Consider the following 20353-nt stretch of genomic DNA (forward strand, 5'->3'; position numbering starts at 1 on the left):
TTCCCCATACCTGGAAGTCTCTGCCACAACACATCAGACTCTCACCTACCTTGGAAAGCTACAAAAGGAACCTGAAGACCCATCTCTTCCGACAAGCCTACAACCTGCAGTAAGACCTTTCTCACATGTTCGTGTTTCCAGTATGTGTGACATCTGTTTTCACATGTACCAGAGACACTGCCACACATAGACACATTAAAATCAATGGGTTTGCGCACACATGCATGTTTTCCCATGGACCGTGTGTCCTTGTGCTCCACACATAGACATGCCCGTTTTTGTCTGGTAGCATGGGGGTCACACGGCCCGCACACTGATGTGTTTCGTGTAACATCAGTGTGACACGTACAGGAGAAGACACATGTCTGTGTAATAAAATGCTTTTCTATACTCACCTGTCTCCACTGCTGATGTCTCCAGTACTGCTGTCACTTGCTTCTGTGACGCCCTGGCCGGGCCTTGTAGTCACAGATAGGACCCCGCATTACACCCTTCCCTCATTGGTAACACACAGCCAACCTTAAAACCCTAGTCACCCCGGTAAGGGCTTGATAGACACACCGGGGGCGGAAACAGGCGGTTGGAAGACGCCCACCTAGGAGTTTTAGACAGCCCGGGGTGGGAAAAAGCCAGAGAAAAGTCTTAGAGTTCAAGTTGGAGAGGAGTGTGGGCTGGAGCTGTGTCCAGCTCCAGCAGAGGCGAAAACCCAAATTGAACAGGTACCAGGGTAGGAGCCCTAGTGCCTTTGGCTAGGAGGCAAACGGCGATCTCCGTCAGCAGGAGACGGGAAGATGGCTCGGTGGAACCGATGTGGACCGGGACAGGGTTGTAGCCTGCCGGTACCGACACGGGGAACCGACTCGGAAACCGGAGCACAAAGGGGGGTACTCAGACCCTGAAGCTAGGCCCAGAAGCTACTGGAACTAGGTAATTAACTGATTGCGGCCAAGACTAGAGGACTGAAGGCAACAGCCCACCAAGGGGGATAATAGGCCACCGCCACGGCTCAGAGATCCCACGGGCCAGCGTCTGCGGGCAAAGGGCTCCTTAGGCCACATCCAGCGGGGAGCGGACTCCTGGAGTTGCAAGCACAGGCAGTCCACCGTTCTAAAACAGGTGCAGGAGAAAGACAGAGACCACCAGCCGGGTGGGGGAACCAGAACGCAGCCATGTGCGGGCACCGACCACCATCACCTTGGTTTACCAGAGACTCGTGTGTTTTCTTAATAGTGAGTACACCAGCACCCTCCGGTCGCCCATCTCCCTGCACCAATACCCCAATGGGTCCCGGGGCCACAATCCCTGTCCATGGAGGGGTTAACAACTTGCTGCACAACATCTCCCCTGGGTGCCCCATAACTGCAGCGGTGGTGTCCAATATCACCACACACCGTGGGTGGCGTCACGAACTCCGTACAGCTCAGCCCGTACATATACGTCCTACATCCACCATCCCATCACTCCCCCTTTTCATTTGAAGTGACCGTGAGGCCCCCGGGTCCGGAGACCCTCGAGCCACCCACAGAAGGGCCGGATCCGAGCAGCTCGGCTGCCAAGAGTGGGGCGGTACACTTCCATCTCCGCTCATTATACTCATTGCATATTCACTGCACCTTGGACCAGAAGCAGCAGTATCGCCGAACACAGCAGCACCATGGACAGCAGGTAAGTATAGACGTTCATGCTATCAGTGTGCTATGTGGATGTCACACGGATAGCATACTGACATCACACGTTGAACACACACATGGACATACGCACACACATAGAAACCTACACCACAGACTGTGCAAAATGTGTGTGTTTTGCGCGGAAGTGTGCAAGAGGCCTAACCCTCAGTCATCCATCGTGTTGCACGACCATCTGCACCCTCACCTATTATATCCTCAACTCCTTCCCTGTAGACTGTGGGCCCTAGCGGGCAGGGTCCTCTCTCCTCCTGTAGACTGTGAGCCCTCGGGGGCAGGGTCCTCCTTCTGGAGACTGTAAGACATCAGGGGTAGGGACCTCTCTCCTCTTGTAGACTGTGAGCCCTCGCGGGCAGGGTCCTCTCTCCTCCTGAACCAGTCTGTGCCTTGTATTGTTCCTCATTATTGTACTTGTCCCTATTATGTGTACCCCTTTTAACATGTAAAGCGCCTTGGAATTAATGGCGTTATAATAATATATTAATGGATCCAGGATCAAGGATTCGGGAACAAATCAATTCTTGCCTTATTGGAGTAAGGACAGACCAGTTAGAGGCCGAGAGTTTTTGAATTGCCTATTGAAAAAATATTTGATTTTGAGGGTGAAACATCTGTTTTTGCAAACTCAAATAATTGTTTCATTTGCACGGTCCGGCTTCATTACGACCCAAATGCTCCATCTGGCCTTAGGCAGGCTTTGTACGTTGCGACATCGCAAGCCGATGCTGCGATGTCGCACGCGATAGTCCCCGCCCGCGTCGCAGATACGATATCTTGTGATAGCTGGCGTAGCGAAAATTATCGCTATGCCAGCTTCACATGCACTCACCTGCCCTGCGACCGTCGCTCTGGCCGGCGACCCGCCTCCTTCCTAAGGGGGCGGGTCGTGCGGCGTCATAGCGACGTCACACGGCAGGCGGCCAATAGCGGCGGAGGGGCGGAGATGAGCAGGATGTAAACATGCCGCCCACCTCCTTCCTTCCGTATAGCCGCCGGCGGCAGGTAAGGTGATGTTCCTCGCTCCTGCGGCTTCATACACAGCGATGTGTGCTGCCACAGGAACGAGGAACAACATTGTACCTGTCGCGGCAGAGTAATTATGGAAAAGTCGGAGCCTGCACCGATGATACGATAATGACGCTTTTGCGCTCGTTAATCGTATCATCTAGAATGTACACACAACGATGTCGAAAGTGACGCCAGATGTGCGTCACTTTCGATTTGACCCCACCGACATCGCACGTGCGATGTTGCAACGTGCAAATCCGGCCTTAGACTTAGAACATATGGATAAATCATGTAATGTTCCATTTCCCAGCAACATGACCCTGCAATCTGCTACCCATGTTACAGCATTGCCAAAAATGACAGGTCCCCCATGCCCTCCATCCCACCAGCATTTGTATATTCCTTTCTAAATTCCCTACCTAACAGACCCTTTATACCGTCTGACACATAAACATGTTTTTTTTTAAAAAAAAAAAGTTATTTATAGTCTTTTTTTAATATGCGAAACTCCTTTTGACTAGTTTATGGGGCATATGTTTCCCCAGACTAGTTGTCCAGCTCAGCATCTTCACGCGTCCCTGTGGACATGAGAACATGATTTTCCAGAGTCAGGGTCATCCCGGCTCCCTACAAATCTTGCATATGAAGCCAGGGTATTCGCTTCTGGGCTTCATAGGCACACTGCACATGTTTGGAAGTGAAGATCTGTTCCGGCAGCTGATCTTTGATTCCTTCATGGACGTCAGCGTCTTCTTGTCTTCTGAATGTGCACGGCGCTTCAGAGGTGCAACAACGTGTAGGCAAGAAAATTTCACGCAAGCACAAGATTTGTGGACAGCAGGCAATGACACACAGGGGCATGATAACATACTGAGTGAGAAAACAAATGCCCCATCTACTAAAAAGAAATTAGCATGCATCTGACAAGTGAGCCCCCTCATAGAATAACATTTTCAAATCTGCAGTATGTGAATTCTCTCAGCCAGGGGCGGACACTGAGAGCAAAAAGTCCCCTGTGCAACAACTGTGTATGCCTCCTCCCAAGGCTAAAAGTCACATTTGAGGCAGAGCAGCGTGTCCTGGAGAGTGTGGAGCGCGGTGACATCACTGAGAGGAGGAGGCCGGCGCTGGACACCAGAGAGCAGCAGTAGGTGAGTATATTATCACACATCACATGCACTTTCACAGATTCAGTGGATACAAAGTTTAATGGGAGGCTTCTTTAACAATGGTTAAGTTGTTACCAGAAAACAGATCTACCGCTCTATACTGTCCCCCCAAACTTCCACTTCAAGATATAGTTCACCTACTTCTCCATACTATCCATACTGCCCCCTATGCGCTCACTTATCCATACTGTTACCCCTATGCTCCCACTTATCCATACTGCCCCCTATGCTCTCACTTATCCATTTTGTCCCCCTTATGCTCCCACTTATCCATACTTTTGCCCCCTATGCTCCACTTGTCCATGCTGTTCCCCCTATGCTCCCAATTATACATACTGTTCCCCTATGCTCCCACTTATCCATATTGTCCCCCCTATGCACCTATTGATGTTTGCTGTTCCACCTATGCTCCCACTTATCCATACTGTCCCCCCTACGCTCCCACATATGCATACTGTTCCCCCTATGCTTCCGCTTATCCATACTGTCCCTCATATGCTCCCACTTATCCATACTGCCCCCTATGGTGCTACTTATCCATACTGTTCCCCCTATGCTCCTACTTATGCATACTGTAACCCTATGCTCCCACTTATTCATACTGTCCTTCATATGCTCCCACTTATCGATACTGCCCCTCATGCTACCACTTATTCATACTGCCCCCCATGGTCCCACTTATCCATACTGTTCCCCCTATACTCCCACTTATCCATACTGTCCTTCATATGCTCCCATTTATCCATACTAACCCCCTATGCTGCCACTTACGCATACTGTTCCCCCTATGCTCCAAGTTATCCATACTGACCCCTATGCTCCCACTTATGCATACTATTCCCCCTATACTCCCACTTATACAAACTGTCCACCCGATGCTACCACTTATCCATACTGTTCCCCCTACTCTCCCAGTTATACATACTGTTCCACCTATGCTCCCACTTATCCATACTGTCCCCCCCTAAGCTCCCACTTATGCATACTGTTCCCCCTATGCTTCCGCTTATCCATACTGTCCCTCATATGCTCCCACTTATCCATACTGACCCCTATGCTGCCACTTGCGCATACTGTTCCCCCTATGCTCCCAGTTATCCATACTGACCCCTTATGCTCCCACTTATGCATACTATTCCCCCTATACGCCCACTTATACAAACTGTCCACCCGATGCTACCACTTATCCATACTGTTCCCCCTATGCTCCACTTATCCATACTGTTTCCCCTACGCTCCCAGTTATCATACTGTTCCCCTATGCTCCCACTTATCCATACTGTCCCTCATATGCTCCCACTTATCGATACTGCCACTTATTCATACTGCCCCACCCATGGTCCTACTTATCCATACTGCCCCCTATGCTCCCGTTTATGCATACTGTTCCCCCTATGCTCGCACTTATCCATACTGCCCCCCTATGCTCCCATTTATACATATTGTTTCCCCTATACTCCTACTTATACAAACTGTCGACCCTATACTCCCACTTATCCATACTGTCCTTCATATGCTCCCACTTATCCATGCTGACCACCTATGCTCCCACTTATCCATACTGACCCCCTATGCTCCCAGTTATCAATACTGACCCCTTATGCTCCCACGTATCCATACTGACCCCATTGGTCCAACTTATCCATTCTGCCCCCCTACGCTCCCACTTATTCATACAGCCTCACTATGCACCCACTAATCCATACGGCCACCCTATCCTCTCACTCATCCATACTGCCCCCCATGCTTTCACTTATCCATACTGTCCTCCATAGCCGCACTTATCCATACTGTACCCCTCTTCTTTGTACTGTTCCTACACTTCTAAATACTGTGCCCCCCATTTTCCATGTGGTCCACCCATCAAACACTGCTCTCTCTCTCACACTGTCCCTCAGTGTGCACTCATAGTCTCTGCTGCAGTCTGACGCCGTCACACTGCCACCTCCGCCACACAGTGTGAGCTCCAATGGTTATTAAACTTCACAGCTATGCACCACGAGCTGATGGTAGATCCAGGCACATAGCAGTGACATTTAATGACGCCGGCCTATCAGAGGTCACTTGGTAACATGTGTGACGTTTGATAGGCCGGTAGCCATTAAACGTAACTGCTACGCGCTACATGCTGACGTCAGCGTGCGGCGCATAGTAGTGACATTTGATGGCCCATAGGTCCGTTCTATCAACCACGGTTCTGGCAGTTAGCCCCCTCTATGTCCACCCCAGATGGGCCCCACTCCCATCTGGGCCCTGATGCAGCTGAACCGGCTATATCTCCGCCACTGCTTTCAGCGTGTCATTCAAGTGACTTGCAAAGGAAAGCACTTCTCTTGGTTACCCGAAATTTACCTTAGTTACTAGCGTCTGCTGTTCTCACGCTGCCAGTGCTGCCTCCCTGTTCCCTGCACTCCTAGCCAGAGTACACATCGGGTTAATTACCCGATGTGTACTCCAGCTACGTGTGCAGAGAGCAGGGAGCTGGCACTGGCAGCGTGAGAGCGGCGGACGCTAGCAACTAAGGTAAATATCGGGTAACCAAGGAAAGGGCTTCTTGGTTACCCGATGTTTACCATTGTTACAGCTTTCCGCAGCTGCCAGACGCCGGTTCTCTGCTCCCTGCTCGCTTCAGTTCGTTGCTCTCTCGCTGTCACATACAGCGATGTGTGCTTCACAGCGGGAGAGCAACGTCCAAAAAATGAAGCAGGACATTCAGCAACGACCGGCGACCTCACAGCAGGGGCCAGGTCGTTGCTGGATGTCACACACAGTGACAGCGACGGGACGTTGCTGCTACGTCACAGAAAATGGTGACTTAGCAGCGATGTCGTTGTCATCGTCGCTATGTGTGACACCACCTTTAGGGCCTCATTCTGAAGTGGCTGATAACAGAAAACAATAAACTGCAATGAAGTGCACAGCAAATGGAGTTAGCAGACACCTTAGATTTGGAATTTTTTTTATCAAACTTAGTGTTAAAAATAGAAGAGGCTTACATAAGAAGAAGCTGTGATCTAAAAAAAAAATATTTATCACAGTGATATCACGTATTTTTATATATTATGTACATACATTATTTCAGGTTATTATTGCAGCCGTGTAATCCATTATATCACCTAATAATGAGGATGATATCATGCGTTTCACACACTTTAGCTTCATCGATAAATTTAGATCCTCGCCCGTCAAGCACAGGGAATGCAATGTTACACCCAGAATAAATCTTACAAAGCTGACGTAGGAAAACAAAATCAGCATATTAGCGACTGATCCCCAGAAAGTGCCCCTTGTCGCTGTGGCCAATCTTTGTTTCTGTCCCTTCTTATAAAAGCCATAACATTTTTTCTCTTCTTCCATATAGACGTTTGAAGGCTGCTTGTTTTTTGCAAGATGAGCTGAATTTTTGAATGACACCCTCCAAAAAGGGGGAAAAATTCCAAGTGCGGTGAAATTGAGGGGAAAAAAAGGCAATGTCAACATTATTTTGGGATAGATATTACACTTTGAGCGCTTATTTCATTATTTTGCAGCATTGTGTAGACCAAAACTCGCAGTTTTAGAGTTTTAGGTTATTTTTCTGCTTACAGTGTTTACCAATTGAGGTAATCAATTTGATAGTTTAATAGATCAGACTGTTATGAACGTAACGGAAGTTCATGATGACAGATATGGGGACCCCACCCCCAGCTGCCAAACAAACCCATTTTAGCGCTTTGATTGCGTCATGGGTGGGCCATTGGGTGTCGAGAGGCGCGCTATGAATTCCGCTGAAACAGATTGATAGCAGAATTTAACAAGTTAACAGCGGAGCTCTGCTCCATCCATAGCTGTTAGAGGCAGGTCAGGACCTTGACATGCAGACGCTGTCTGGTATTGTGCTATCTGACTGGTATTGTGCAGGCTCAGTCTCTGAGCCTGCTCCCGACTTGTGCCATACATGTACAGCGGATGACAGGAAAGGGTTAACACTTTCATTGCTGAGCCTGTTTTCACCTTCCTTGTCAATTTTTTCAGTTCTGACCAGTGTCACTTTATATGGTAATAACTCTGAATCACTTCAACGGATCCCAGTGATTCTGAGAATGTTTTTTTGCGTGACATATTGTACTTCATGATACTGGTAAGTTTTTGGCAATATGATTTGTGTTTATAAAAAAAAAAAAAAATAATAAAAAAAGTTACAATTTTTGCAATTTTCAAACTTTGTATTTTTATGCCCTTAAACCAGAGAGTTATGTCACACACAGGAGGCAGGGCTTGGAAGGGAAAGAGCACAATGAGACTATTAGAGAACAAATTTGGCTGGAAAATATAGCAGATGCCATGTCTTATTTGCAAAGCCCCTGAGGTGCCTAAACAGTGGAAACCCCCACAAGTGACCCCATTTTGAAAGTTACACCCTTCATCAAATTAATCTAGAGGTGTGGTGAGCACCTTGAACCTGCAAGTGCTTTATATAGTTTTATAACATTGATGAATGAAAATAAAAAATTAAATTTTTGCCAAAAAATGTTGCTTTGGCTATAAAATGTTCATTTTCACAAGGGTAAAGGGGACTTTACACGCAGCGATATCGCTAGAGATATCGCTGGTGAAAGCACCCGCCCCGTCGTTTGTGCGTCACGGGCAAATTGATGCCCATGGCACACAAAATCATTAGGAGCCGTCACACGGACTTACCTGCCTAGCGACGCCGCTGTTGCCGGCGAACCGCCTCCTTTCTAAGGGGGCGGTTCGTGCGGCGTCACAGCAGCGTCACTAAGCGGCTGCCCAACAGAAGCGGAGGGGGGGAGATGAGCAGCCATAACATCCCTCCCACCTCCTTCCTTCCTCATTGTCGGCGGCCGCAGGTAAGCTGTATTTCGTCGTTCCCGAGGTGTCACACATAGCGATGTGTGCTGCCTCGGGAACGATGAACAACCTCCGTCCTGCAACAATCAACGATTTTTTGAAAATGAACGACATGTCAGCGACCAACAATCAGGTGAGTATTTTTTATCGTTAACGGACGTTCGTTGGTGTCACACACAACGACGTCGCTAACAATGCCGGATGTGCGTCACGGAATCCGTGACCCGGCGATATATCGTTAGATACGTCGTTGCGTGTAACGGGGCCTTAACAGGAGAAAATGCACCATACAATTTGTTGTGCAATTTCTCCTGAGTGCGCCACTGCCCTACATGTAATCGTGAACTTCTTTTCATGGTTAGTACAATGCTCAGGAGGTAAGGAGCACCATATTATAGTGCAGATTTTGCTGTAATGGCTTGCGGGTGCCAAATGACATTGGCAGAATCTCTAAAGTGCCCTTCCATAAGTGACCCCATTTTATAAACTGTACCCCTCAATCTAGGAGTGCAGTGATCATATTGAAATCAAATGTGTGTCACAGAACTTTATACCATTGGGCTGTAAAGGAAAACTAATAACATTTTACCACAAAAATTTGGTTTTAGCTCCAGATGTTACATTTTAACACAGGGAAATGGTTAAAGACAGCACCAAAATTTGTCACACAATTTCTGCTGAACACAGTAGTACCCCACATGTACCTGTACAGTACTGCTTAGCCACACGGCAAGTCAGGAAGGAAGGAGCACTATTTGAGTCGTGGAGCACAGATTTTCTTAAGATAGTTTGCTGACTCCATACACAGATCACCAAAGTGCCAGGACCACAGAATTCTCCCTCAAGTGAACTCATTTTCGAAATTACACCCCTCTAGAAATGTATCTACAGTTGTAACGATTTTGACTTCATGGGTGTTTCCCAGAAACAAGCAGCAATGGATGTTGCTGAGGGTAAATTGCAGATTTGACATTGTAGTGCCCAGTACAGTGTAGTGCCCATACATTGTGCCCAGCACTTTCTTATAGAGATACGCACCGGGTAAATTAAGCGGGCTCTTCTCCCTACAGAAATGTCAAACATGTTTACCCTAAATCAGATTTAGGCACACTGTGGGGCTCAGAAGAAAGGGGGGCATTTAGATTTGGGAGCACAGTATTCACTGGATTACTTTTGGAGGCAGTCATTTTCCTTTTCCAAAGCCTTTGTGTTACCGGTATTGTGGAAATCCCCTATAATTCCGTTAACAGATAACGGACCTGAGTGCAGACTTTTTTTGTGCAATGAGTTAAAGCTTTTATTGGGAATATTATACATACATTTTTGGATCACATTTATCCTGTGCTCTATGCTGATCACTTACATTGGGGTTTCAATTTAAATGTCCCAATAACATGATTTAGGTGTACATCCAGAGAAATTAATTCACTATAATTAAGCAGCAGGGTTACTCTGACCTCTGTTCAGGGTTGTCTTTCTTTTCAGAAGTGCACAAAACATGTTGACTTTACTTTTATGAACACTTAAAAATATAGACCCCGCTGGATCATAGGCCAAAGAGAGTCTACAGGGTCCCATCTGCCTTATTATAGGGAATCTTCTGTCGGGGGTTTTGTATGAATCACGTATTTCAGAGATTTACAAGGAAACCCTGGTGTAATTGTAGGACCCACGGGGCAAGGGGTTAAACTTGTTACTCGTTGCCGGGCCTGGTGATGTCGGGTCTGGGGATGTCATGGGTGGCCCTACCCGTCTTCGTGGCCCTGAGGTGTACAATAAAGAAGCAGGGGACGATGGTGGAGGTTTGTCTCGTGATGCCACCTGCGGTACGCGGCCAGAGAATGGCCGCTGCTGCTGTCCTCCGGGCAAATGATTGTAGCAGCTAAGATGTTTCTGCTCCCCACAGGTGGAGCGAGCCCCGGGGAGGATGATGAGGGTTGTAGTGATGGCGGGCGCCGAAGCACGGGGCGACGGTGATGGCAAGGACAGGCAGACAAAGTCTCTGCGGGTTCAAGTTTTCTTTACTCACAGTTCTGGTTTACCCGGGAGATGCCGGTCACCGCCTTGATGGGTCCCAGTCGATCTCGAGCAATTCGAGGTCACTGCCAGTGTTCCCACTGTGAGTCCTTTCTGGTCGGGGTCCCTACAATCCCTGTGAATGTGGAATATGGAACGGGCTGCGGGTGTTTCCTGCACTCTCCGCAGACCCTGGAATCCCATGTAGCTGTAGAGAACCCGGTCCAATCAGCCTGCTCCTAGCCACGGATCTTGCAGTGCTCCCAGAAGTGTGAAGGTGGAGAGAATATGCCTGGACTGAAGTCCCAGCTGTGCTCCTCACCCCAAGCTGTGCCCGGAGCTAACTAACTACAGTCATGGCCAAAAGTTTTGAGAATGACACCAAAATTATATTTTCACATGATCTGTTGCCCTCTGGTTTTTAATTGTGTTTGTCTGATGTTTACATCACATACAGAAATATAATTGCAATCATATTATGAGTACCAAAAGGTTATATTGACAGTTAGAATGAGTTAATGCAGCAAGTCAATATTTGCAGTGTTGACCCTTCTTCTTCAGGACCTCTGCAATTCTCCCTGGCATGCTCTCAATCAACTTCTGGACCAAATCCTAACTGATAGCTGTCCATTCTTGCATAAGCAATGCTTGCATTTTGCCAGAATTTGTTGGTTTTTGTTTGTCCACCCGTCTCTTGATGATTGCCCACAAGTTCTCAATGGGATTAAGATCTGGGGAGTTTCCAGGCCATGGACCCAAAATCTCTATGTTTTGTTCCATGAGCCATTTAGTGATCACCTTTGCTTTATGGCAAGGTGCTCCATCATGCTGGAAAAGGCATTGTTGGGCGCCAAACTGCTCTTGGACAGTTGGGAGAAGTTGCTCTTGGAGGACATTCTGGTACCATTCTTTATTCATGGCTGTGTTTTTAGGCAAGACTGTGAGTGAGCCGATTCCCTTGGCTGAGAAGCAACCCCACACATGAATCGTTTCAGGATGCTTAACAGTTGGCATGAGACAAGACTGGTGGTAGCGCTCACCTCTTCATCTCCTAATAAGCTGTTTTCCAGATGTCCCAAACAATCGAAAAGGGGATTCATCTGAGAAAATGACTTTACCCCAGTCCTCAGCAGTCCAGTCCTTGTACCTTTTGCAGAATATCAGTCGGTCCCTGGTGTTTTTTCTGGAGAGAAGTGGCTTCTTTGCTGTCCTCCTTGAAACCAGCCTTGCTCAAAGAATCTCCGCCTCACAGTGCGTGCAGAAGCACTCACACCAGCCTGCTGCCATTGCTGAGCTAGCTCGGCACTGCTGGTAGTCCGATCCCGCAGCTGAAACAGTTTTAAGATACGGTCCTGGCGTTTGCTGGTCCTTCTTGGGCGCCCTGGAGCCTTTTTGGCAACAATGGAAGCTCTCTCCTTGAAGTTCTTGATGATGCTATAGATTGTTGACTGAGGTGCAATCTTTGTAGCTGCGATACTCTTCCCTGTTAGGCCATTTTTGTGCACAGCAATGATGGCTGCACGTGTTTCTTTAGAGATAACCATGGTTAACTGAAGAGAAACAATGATACCAAGCACCAGCCTCCTTTTAAAGTGTCCAGTGGTGTCATTCTTACTTAATCATGACTGATTGATCGCCAGCCCTGTCCTCTTCAACACCCACACCTGTGTTAATGGAACAATCACTAAAACAATGTTAGCTGCTCCTTTTAAGGCAGGAATGTAATGATGTTGAAATGTGTTTTGGAGGTTAAAGTTCATTTTCTTAGCCAATATTGACTTTGCAAGTAATTGCTGTTAAGCTGATCTTTCTTTATGACATTCTGGAGTATATGCAAATTGCCATTAGAAAAACTTAAGCAGTAGACTTTGTAAAAATTAATATTTGTAGCATTCTCAAAACTTTTGGCCATGACTGTATGTGTGAAGATGCTCCTTCCTTTTCCCCAAGTGGTGCCCGCCCCCCAGGTGGTTGTCCTAGTGCCCGGGAAAGTCCCATGTTTCGTGATAGCCACCCCCCTATCTGCCCCAGGCCATCCCTCCTGGTGGGAAAGCACCTAATTGTGTTTGGTGTGTGAATGTGAGAAACACCAGCGATTAACCTCTCCTTGCCCGTGATGAGTACTTCATCTTAAAGGAGATGCAGTACCCTGTGGCGACTGAAGCCTTAGGGGCACCACATAATCGCTCAGCATAGAAAGCAGGGTAAATGTGAGCCAAGGCTTACTGCAGTCTTTGGAACACAGAATAAACAAATCAACAGCACGTCAAGAATTGTTTTTATTTATTTTTTATGCCATTCACTGTGCGCTATCACTGTGCGCTATTAGTGATTAGACAGTTTTATTCTTTTTTGTGGTATCAGCAATACCAGATTTATATTGTTTTTAGTTTTTTTTACTATTACAGACTAAAAATGCTTTTTTTTTTTTTTTTTTACAAAGAAAAACTTTCGTCGCCATATTTTATGAGCTACAATTTTCGACATTGCTGCCAACAGCCATGTGAGGGCTTATTTTTTGCAGAACAAGTTGAAGATTATTTTGCTACCATTACACATAACATTTTTTGATCACTTTCTATTTCGACTTTTGGGAGTCGCAATGAACAAAAACAAGTAATTCAGGAATTATTGTTCATTTTTATACTGTTCAACGTTTATTAAAACTAATAAGACAGCTTTATTGTTCAGGTCAATACAATTACAAGGATAGCACAATTATGTCTTTTTTATATTTTGTCGCTTTCACGCAATAAAAATTATGTTATAAAAAAAGAATTGTTTTTACATCGCTTTATTCTGAAAGCTATAGGTTATTTTTCCTCCACTGATAGTGCTTAGTGGGGCCTTATTTTTTGTGGGACAAAAGGATATTCCAGTGATACAATTTTTATTTACATTTGAGGTGTTGATCACTTTTTATTCCCTTTGTTTTGGCTGTATGATGAAAAAGCATAGGTTTTCTTTCCACATTTATTTGGTTTGGTAAGGGTGTTCACTGAAGTGGTTAAACCAAATATGTGTACTTTTATTTGTTGGAGGGGGGTTTACATAAATAAATGTATTTATTTGTATAGTATTTTTTCTGTATACTTTTTTGTTTATTATTTTGTGGTTTTTAAAAAAATAAATCAATTTTATATATATATATATATATATATATATATATATATATATATATATATAAAATTTATTTTTCTTTTATTTATTACCTAGTCCCAGAATGGGACGTCATTTTTCTACAATGATTTTACATTGCAGGGCATTAGGCGATTGACTCTGACACAAGCAGGAGGCGTCAGCTCCTGCTCAAGGTGTGACACCCTGACAGAATCAGGGTGTCACAGGTGACTGCACCATTCTTCTAGTCCCCCTCACAATCCCCATTCAGGAACAAACACCAGCCATCAAAACCTAGTCATCCCACCATTACAATAGAGACACAACAGTAGGTGGGGCCAAGCAGATGGCGACGCCCACCTAGGGGTACTGAGGTGTTATGGGAGAGAGAGTCAGGGAGTGACGGTTGAGGAGGTTGACAGTTGGGAGTGGAGGAAGACGGTTGTCAGGAGTTGGAGCTCCTGGGCTGCCGGACGACTTGACAAAAGGACTAGGTGGCAGTCGGTAGACAGGGCCACAGGCGACAGAGATCCGGTCGCGGAAGACCTTAAGTGGACCGGGGCAGGGTTGTAGCCCGCCGGTATCGACAGCGGGAATCCGATCCAGAGCCGTGCACAGACAGGGTGCCTGGACCCTAGGGCGAGGAGCAGCTTTAAGCCCCTTACCAATTAACCAGCCGGGGACAAGATTTCAAGTCTCGTCCCACAGGAGGCCCAGATAGAGCGAGCCGGAAGGCCAACGAGGGGAATAGGGCTCTGCAATTGCCTGCTAAGATCCCACGGGTCAGTTCTCACGGGCCACAGCTCCCAAAAGACAGTAACACCGGGAGTGGACTTCCCCGTTTCACACGGAGTGGTTACAGTAAAAGACTTAAATACAAAGTGCAGGTGGAAGGGCTCCTGTTCTGCAATACCGGGGTGTGGGATCCGAACACCCCATCTCTCTGGAGGCTGCCGGCTAATGGTTTAGCATCTGGACTCTGTCAAGTTATTTCAGGAACTGTGAGTACACCAACACAATCCAATCCAATCCAACCAAGCAGATTGAGCTCAGCCACACCATCCCACCTGTAGCGGGGTCCCGGGTCATAATCATCGCGTTTTCCCGATGGAAGGAAAGAGGGGGCTTCCTCCCTTTGATAAGTAGATAGATGCTGCTGTCGCTATCAATAATCTTGGGCGTTACAGTATATATCATAGTTGACAGCCACTGATGATTTTGCTGGCACCACACGTGATCTGGCGCGATCATAGTGCCCTACATGTATGGCGGTTTGCGGGAAAGCACCTCTTGAAGCGCCATACATGTACGGCAGATGATGTGAAGGGGTTAAGAGCATTTTCTCCTATACACTAGATATTAATCATGGGCACGGACCGTACACAGAGGCTGTCTGTGACTTTCACATACCCCTACACTTGTATGAGTAATTTTGAGCTTTATCTTGGACCTAAAAAGGACGACTCCGTGATTTTATAAACTTGGACATGTGAACAGTCCCATAGACTATAATGGGTACGTGTTGTTTTTCTAAAAGCCATGGATAGAACATGCACATGACTCAAAGACATCTGAATGAGGGATGAAGTGGACCTTTCACTGAACAATAATATGTAATTATTTTATCTGGTCTAAGAGCCGTTGCCCTAAATCTGCCATTCTCTTCCTTTTATTGTGCCTCCCCACCCCTACAGGCCAGACAGAAAGGTGGAAAAAGTTCTGAAATTATTCTTTTTTGTATAATTTTTTTTTACATGACAAAACCCTGACATTGTAATAGGGGTGTGTAAACTTTTTCTATTCACTGTTTATCTTTCTTGTACACTGAAGTCCAAAATTCTACACAATTCAATGGATGCAAGGCAGTGTTTACCACTGAGCAGCTCGCCGTTGTCAATGTTTTATGGCTGACGGAGACTGATGGTCACATCCTCATTCCTTTTGGGCCATTGTGAATCTATAGAAAGATACATCTCCGTAAAGATACTAATTTCCTATCTTACGGTATATGCACACGACATCTTTAAGACTGGGGCAGAACTGTACTGCCCCGGGGCTCGGCCGCAGCCGAGCCGCTCGGATCCGGGCTTGTCGGTGGGTGGCTCGAGCGCCTCCGGACCCGGGGTTCACGTCGCTCTAAAGGAAGGCTGGTGCTACGTGGGGAGGTTTTTGGGTTTAAGTCTGTGACGCCACCCACGGGTCGCGGTGAGTGTGGACACCACCGCTGCCGTTAACTAGGCTCCTGGGGACGGTGTTGCGCAGCCAGGTGTTGACCCCTCTGTGGGTAGGGGGTTGATGGTCCCGGGGCCCGGTTGTTGGGGTTACGATGTGCGGGTGCGGGCGTGTTGGCGTGATGTGGGGCGGTGCGCCGCCCGAGGTCACTGTTGTACTCACTATGACAGATACACCGGAGTCTCTGGTAAACCAAAAAGATGGTGGTGTGAGACCCCCGACTGCTTTCAGGCCACTGGATCGCCATTACCACCTGTAACAGTGTAACAGGTTCCCTGGACTTCACTGGTTGGACAAGTAAAGGAGAAGGTAAAAAGAAATTACTGTCTGTGTCTGTTCCTTTCCACTGCCCTGTCAGCCCTGCACCTGGTCCACAAACACCATAGACTTTACCAAGCACCAAAGGTTGCCCCGGGGTACCCGCTCTACCTGTGGAGAGCAAGAAACACCTTAGCTGCCATAACATCAGCCCCGGAGGTCCCTTCCAGCAGCTGCGGCTCCATAGCTGCGAATTACCACAGGTGGCGTCACGAATCTTATATAAACTTTAACATTATCATCACCCCCAATACCGCCACATTAACTGACCCCACCAAGGCCACGGAATCGGGCCCCGCCACCGCTGACTACCCCGGACTAGTCCGGCCCGACACCGAGTCACCTAAGGCCCTGGGGTGGGCAAGTCAGTTTCATATCTGTAAATAGTGAGAAAGGTAAAGGGCAAAGAAAATTTGGATTCTAGGCTTTATACAACATAAGTCATTACCATAGGCAGGATCCTTTTCATTTGTGAACACACATGGAAGTACACATGACATAATTTCTGTACCAGGAATAACTTCTGGATAGTATTGAAATCTTGACAACACACTCCCCTTGACTGGTTAGGTCACACTCCAGTCTATTGAGCAATGACTTAAACATAGGTCTTAAATTAGTCATGAAAAACCTGTTATCTTTTCTTTTAGCACTTATTACTTACGCTTAATCTGGGTGGATATAAAAGAAGCAGGAGCCGGGATGTCCTGTAGAACGCATCAGCCAGAGTGCACACAAGGGTGTCCAGCCACCAGCTCAACAAGATGTATCCTTACAGACAATCCCAATACTCATACAGCCCATATAGGAATTCTTCTCAGGCACCAGAACCAGATATTGACCTCCTTGCCAGACAGCTGGATGAAGACATGATGAGCATGAGGACTGAACTTGAGAGGAGGATGCAGCAGCTCCACCCGACCCCCTTGGCATTGCCACCAATGGAGGTGGACGTGAGAAGGAGTCCAACTTGGAACAGATACTCTGTAGCCCCTTTGACCAGGTCTGCTTCATTGGCAAGACCAAGAACAGAGAAGTTTGAGCTTACTGTGGATGTGAGCCCTTTCTCTCCTGAAGAGCTGACTGTAAAAACAGAAGGCAGGAGACTGACAGTGATTGGAAAACGTGACAAGAAGACAGAGACTGAGAATGGCGGCTGCCACCATGAATTACGAGACTTCAAAAGGGAGGCAGAGCTGCCAGAGGGTGTGAATCCTGAAGACGTCCTGTGCTCCATGTCTAGTGATGGGCAACTCCACATTCAGACTCAATGCTTGGCTCTACCAACTGTCGAGGAGAGACTTGTCCCCATCCAAGTAGGCCGGCCCTCAGTTGGTGGACTGAGAGGTCTCTATTAGTCCATAGCATTCAAGGTGCTCTATCTTTAATAATGTATCTTTAATAAGTTATGTCTTGCCAAGGACAATGGGCTTGCATTTTGACTAAACAATCTAATCTCTTCCCCTACAGCTACAAAAGGTATGAGGGAAATCAGGGGAAGAGAGAAGAGTGTACAAGATAGAAAATATCTTAATGGGGCTTTGTACTCTATCCACGGCCCATCCATCCTTCCAGAACCTGCACGTATAGCTTTCTCCAAAAAGTTTTTTCCTATGTTTTGGACGGCTTTATGATATATGTGCCCAGTGTCATCTGTATAAGACTGTGATGTACCCAATATTTCACAATTCATTTTTGGAGGAAAATACGGTTACAATGACTTCCATACTGAACTCTAGAATAAACCAAGGGTCTAGTCGTCATGGCTCTTGCATGTCATCCTTACAGTCTGGTTATTGATTCCTCTTGCCAATGCACTTGATGGTTTTTCTTATATTGCTGATGATCAATTGATGTAAGTGTCTGTATTGTAGGTATTGATGGTATCATTAATATAACAAAATTCACTGAAATTAGTAAAATTGTGTTTTTCTATTTATTTCATAAATGTAATAAGAAGAGAGTAATGGTAACAAGATCTGAAAGTTGTGGGTCTCCAGCTAATGTAAAATTTGATAGGTCTGATATTTAGAAATTAAGTCAGATAAGTACAGATAAAATTATTGACGACATCCTACCAAGTAGCTTGGCTAGGGACTCACTACCTTTTCTTTATACTCCAAAAGGGTTGGATAACCCATTTATTGACCCATAATTATGATAAACAAATATATATAACTAGAAGGTGGCCCAATTCTAACGCATCGGGTATTCTAGAATTTACGTATTGTGTAGTTAATGTATGATTTTTGTTATATGTAGTTGCCAAGTGTTTGTGTAGGGTGCTGTAAATGTTCTGGGTGTTGTCTGGGTGGGGGCGGGTGAGAGCGGTGTTGTTTGTGTGTTGCGTTGTGTGTGTTGCGTTGTTTATGGAGCGCTGTGTGTCTGCAGCATTGTGTGTGTGTGGTGCTGTGTGTGTTGCGCGGTTCTTGTGGTTGTGGCTGTGGGGTGCGTGTGTGTGTTTTGGGGGAGGTATGTTTTGTGCAATGTGTGTTGCGCGGTATGTGCGTATATTTGTGTATGCCGCGGTGTTTGTGTGTTGGGTGTTGTGTGTGTGCGGCGTTGTCTGTGTGTGTGTGGGTGTCTGTGTAGGGCAGTGTTTGTGGTTCCCAGTGTGTGTGTGGTGTGTTGTGCGGTGCGGGTGTGGCGGTGTGTGTGTGTGTTTTGGGGGGAGGTGTGCACCCCCATCTTGTTCCATCCCCCATGCTGCGCACCCCCCATCGTGCTCCTTCCCCCATGCTGCGCATCCCCATCATGCTCCATCCCCCATGCTGCGCACCCCCCATAGTGCTCCATCCCCCATGCTGTGCACCCCCCATCGTGCTCCATCCCCCATGCTGCGCACCCTCCATCGTGCTCCATCCCCCATGCTGCGCACCTCCCATCGTGTTCCATCCCCCATGCTGCGCACCCCCATCATGTTCCATCCCCCATGCTGCGCATCCCCCATGCTGCGCATCCCCCATCGTGCTCCATCCCCCATGCTCCGCACCCCCCATCGTGCTCCATCCCCCATGCTGCGCATCCCCCATCGTGCTCCATCCCCCATGCTGCGCACCCCCCATCGTGCTCCATCCCCCATGCTGCGCACCCCCATCGTGCTCCATCCCCCATGCTGCGCACCCCCCATCGTGCTCCATCCCCCATGCTGCGCACCCCCCATCGTGCTCCATCCCCCATGCTGCGCACCCCCCATCGTGCTCCATCCCCCATGCTGCGCACCCCCCATCGTGCTCCATCCCCCATGCTGCGCATCCCCCATCGTGCTCCATCTCCCATGCTGCGCACCCCCCATCGTGCTCCATCCCCCATGCTGCGCACCCCCCATCGTGCTCCATCCCCCATGCTGTGCACCCCCCATCGTGCTCCATCCTCCATGCTGCGCACCCCCCATCGTGCTCCATCCTCCATGCTGCACACCCCCCATCGTGCTCCATCCCCCATGCTGGGGCCACCAGGGGCGGGGCAAAGCGTGCCAACGTGTGCCGGGGCGGGGCTGAGCGGGCGAGGCGTCAGTGTTTGCCGGCTCCCTGCACATGTGTACTGGGAGCCGGTGTACGCTGGAGCGGGCAATGCGTGCGGAGGGCCGGGGCGAGTGGCAATCCATGCAGGGGGCAGGGCTAGGCCGAGGCGAGCGGCCAATCTGTGGGGGGGGCGGGGCCAGGCCGAGCCCAGCGGCCAATCCGACAGTTGTCACTGTAACGACACTGTCACTGTAACGACACATTTTTGGAGCAAGACAGACAGACAGAATAAGGCAATTATATATATAGATAATACATAGGTTCATATTGAAACAACTTCTCATGAAGCTTCATTCCACAACCAAATTCTACATACCCGTATTTTGGAGCAGAATTAATGATAAACTTAGGGGATAACACAAAAATGTCAAAAACCTTATAGTTACTGATTACAGAAGATCCAACCAGAAACCTCAGTAATCTGCGA

General features: G+C 47.6%; 1 protein-coding gene across 1 annotated transcript; it reads left to right on the forward strand.

Moving 5' to 3' along the window:
* The first annotated feature begins 17102 nt into the window (after positions 1–17102).
* LOC142257227 (heat shock protein 30C-like) lies at positions 17103–18315 on the forward strand. Its single transcript, XM_075329379.1, has 2 exons — positions 17103–17775; positions 17873–18315. The coding sequence occupies exon 1, from the start codon at positions 17167–17169 to the stop codon at positions 17758–17760; it is 594 nt and encodes a 197-aa protein (XP_075185494.1). The 5' UTR covers positions 17103–17166; the 3' UTR covers positions 17761–17775; positions 17873–18315.
* Positions 18316–20353: the final 2038 nt, after the last annotated feature.

Source organism: Anomaloglossus baeobatrachus, chromosome 11, assembly GCF_048569485.1.
Source record: "Anomaloglossus baeobatrachus isolate aAnoBae1 chromosome 11, aAnoBae1.hap1, whole genome shotgun sequence".
Taxonomy (NCBI): Eukaryota; Metazoa; Chordata; class Amphibia; order Anura; family Aromobatidae; genus Anomaloglossus; species Anomaloglossus baeobatrachus.

Excerpts from the sequence above, each read along its gene's own strand:
- LOC142257227 (XM_075329379.1), top strand. The coding sequence starts at position 17,167 with ATGTATCCTTACAGACAATCCCAATACTCATACAGCCCATATAGGAAT.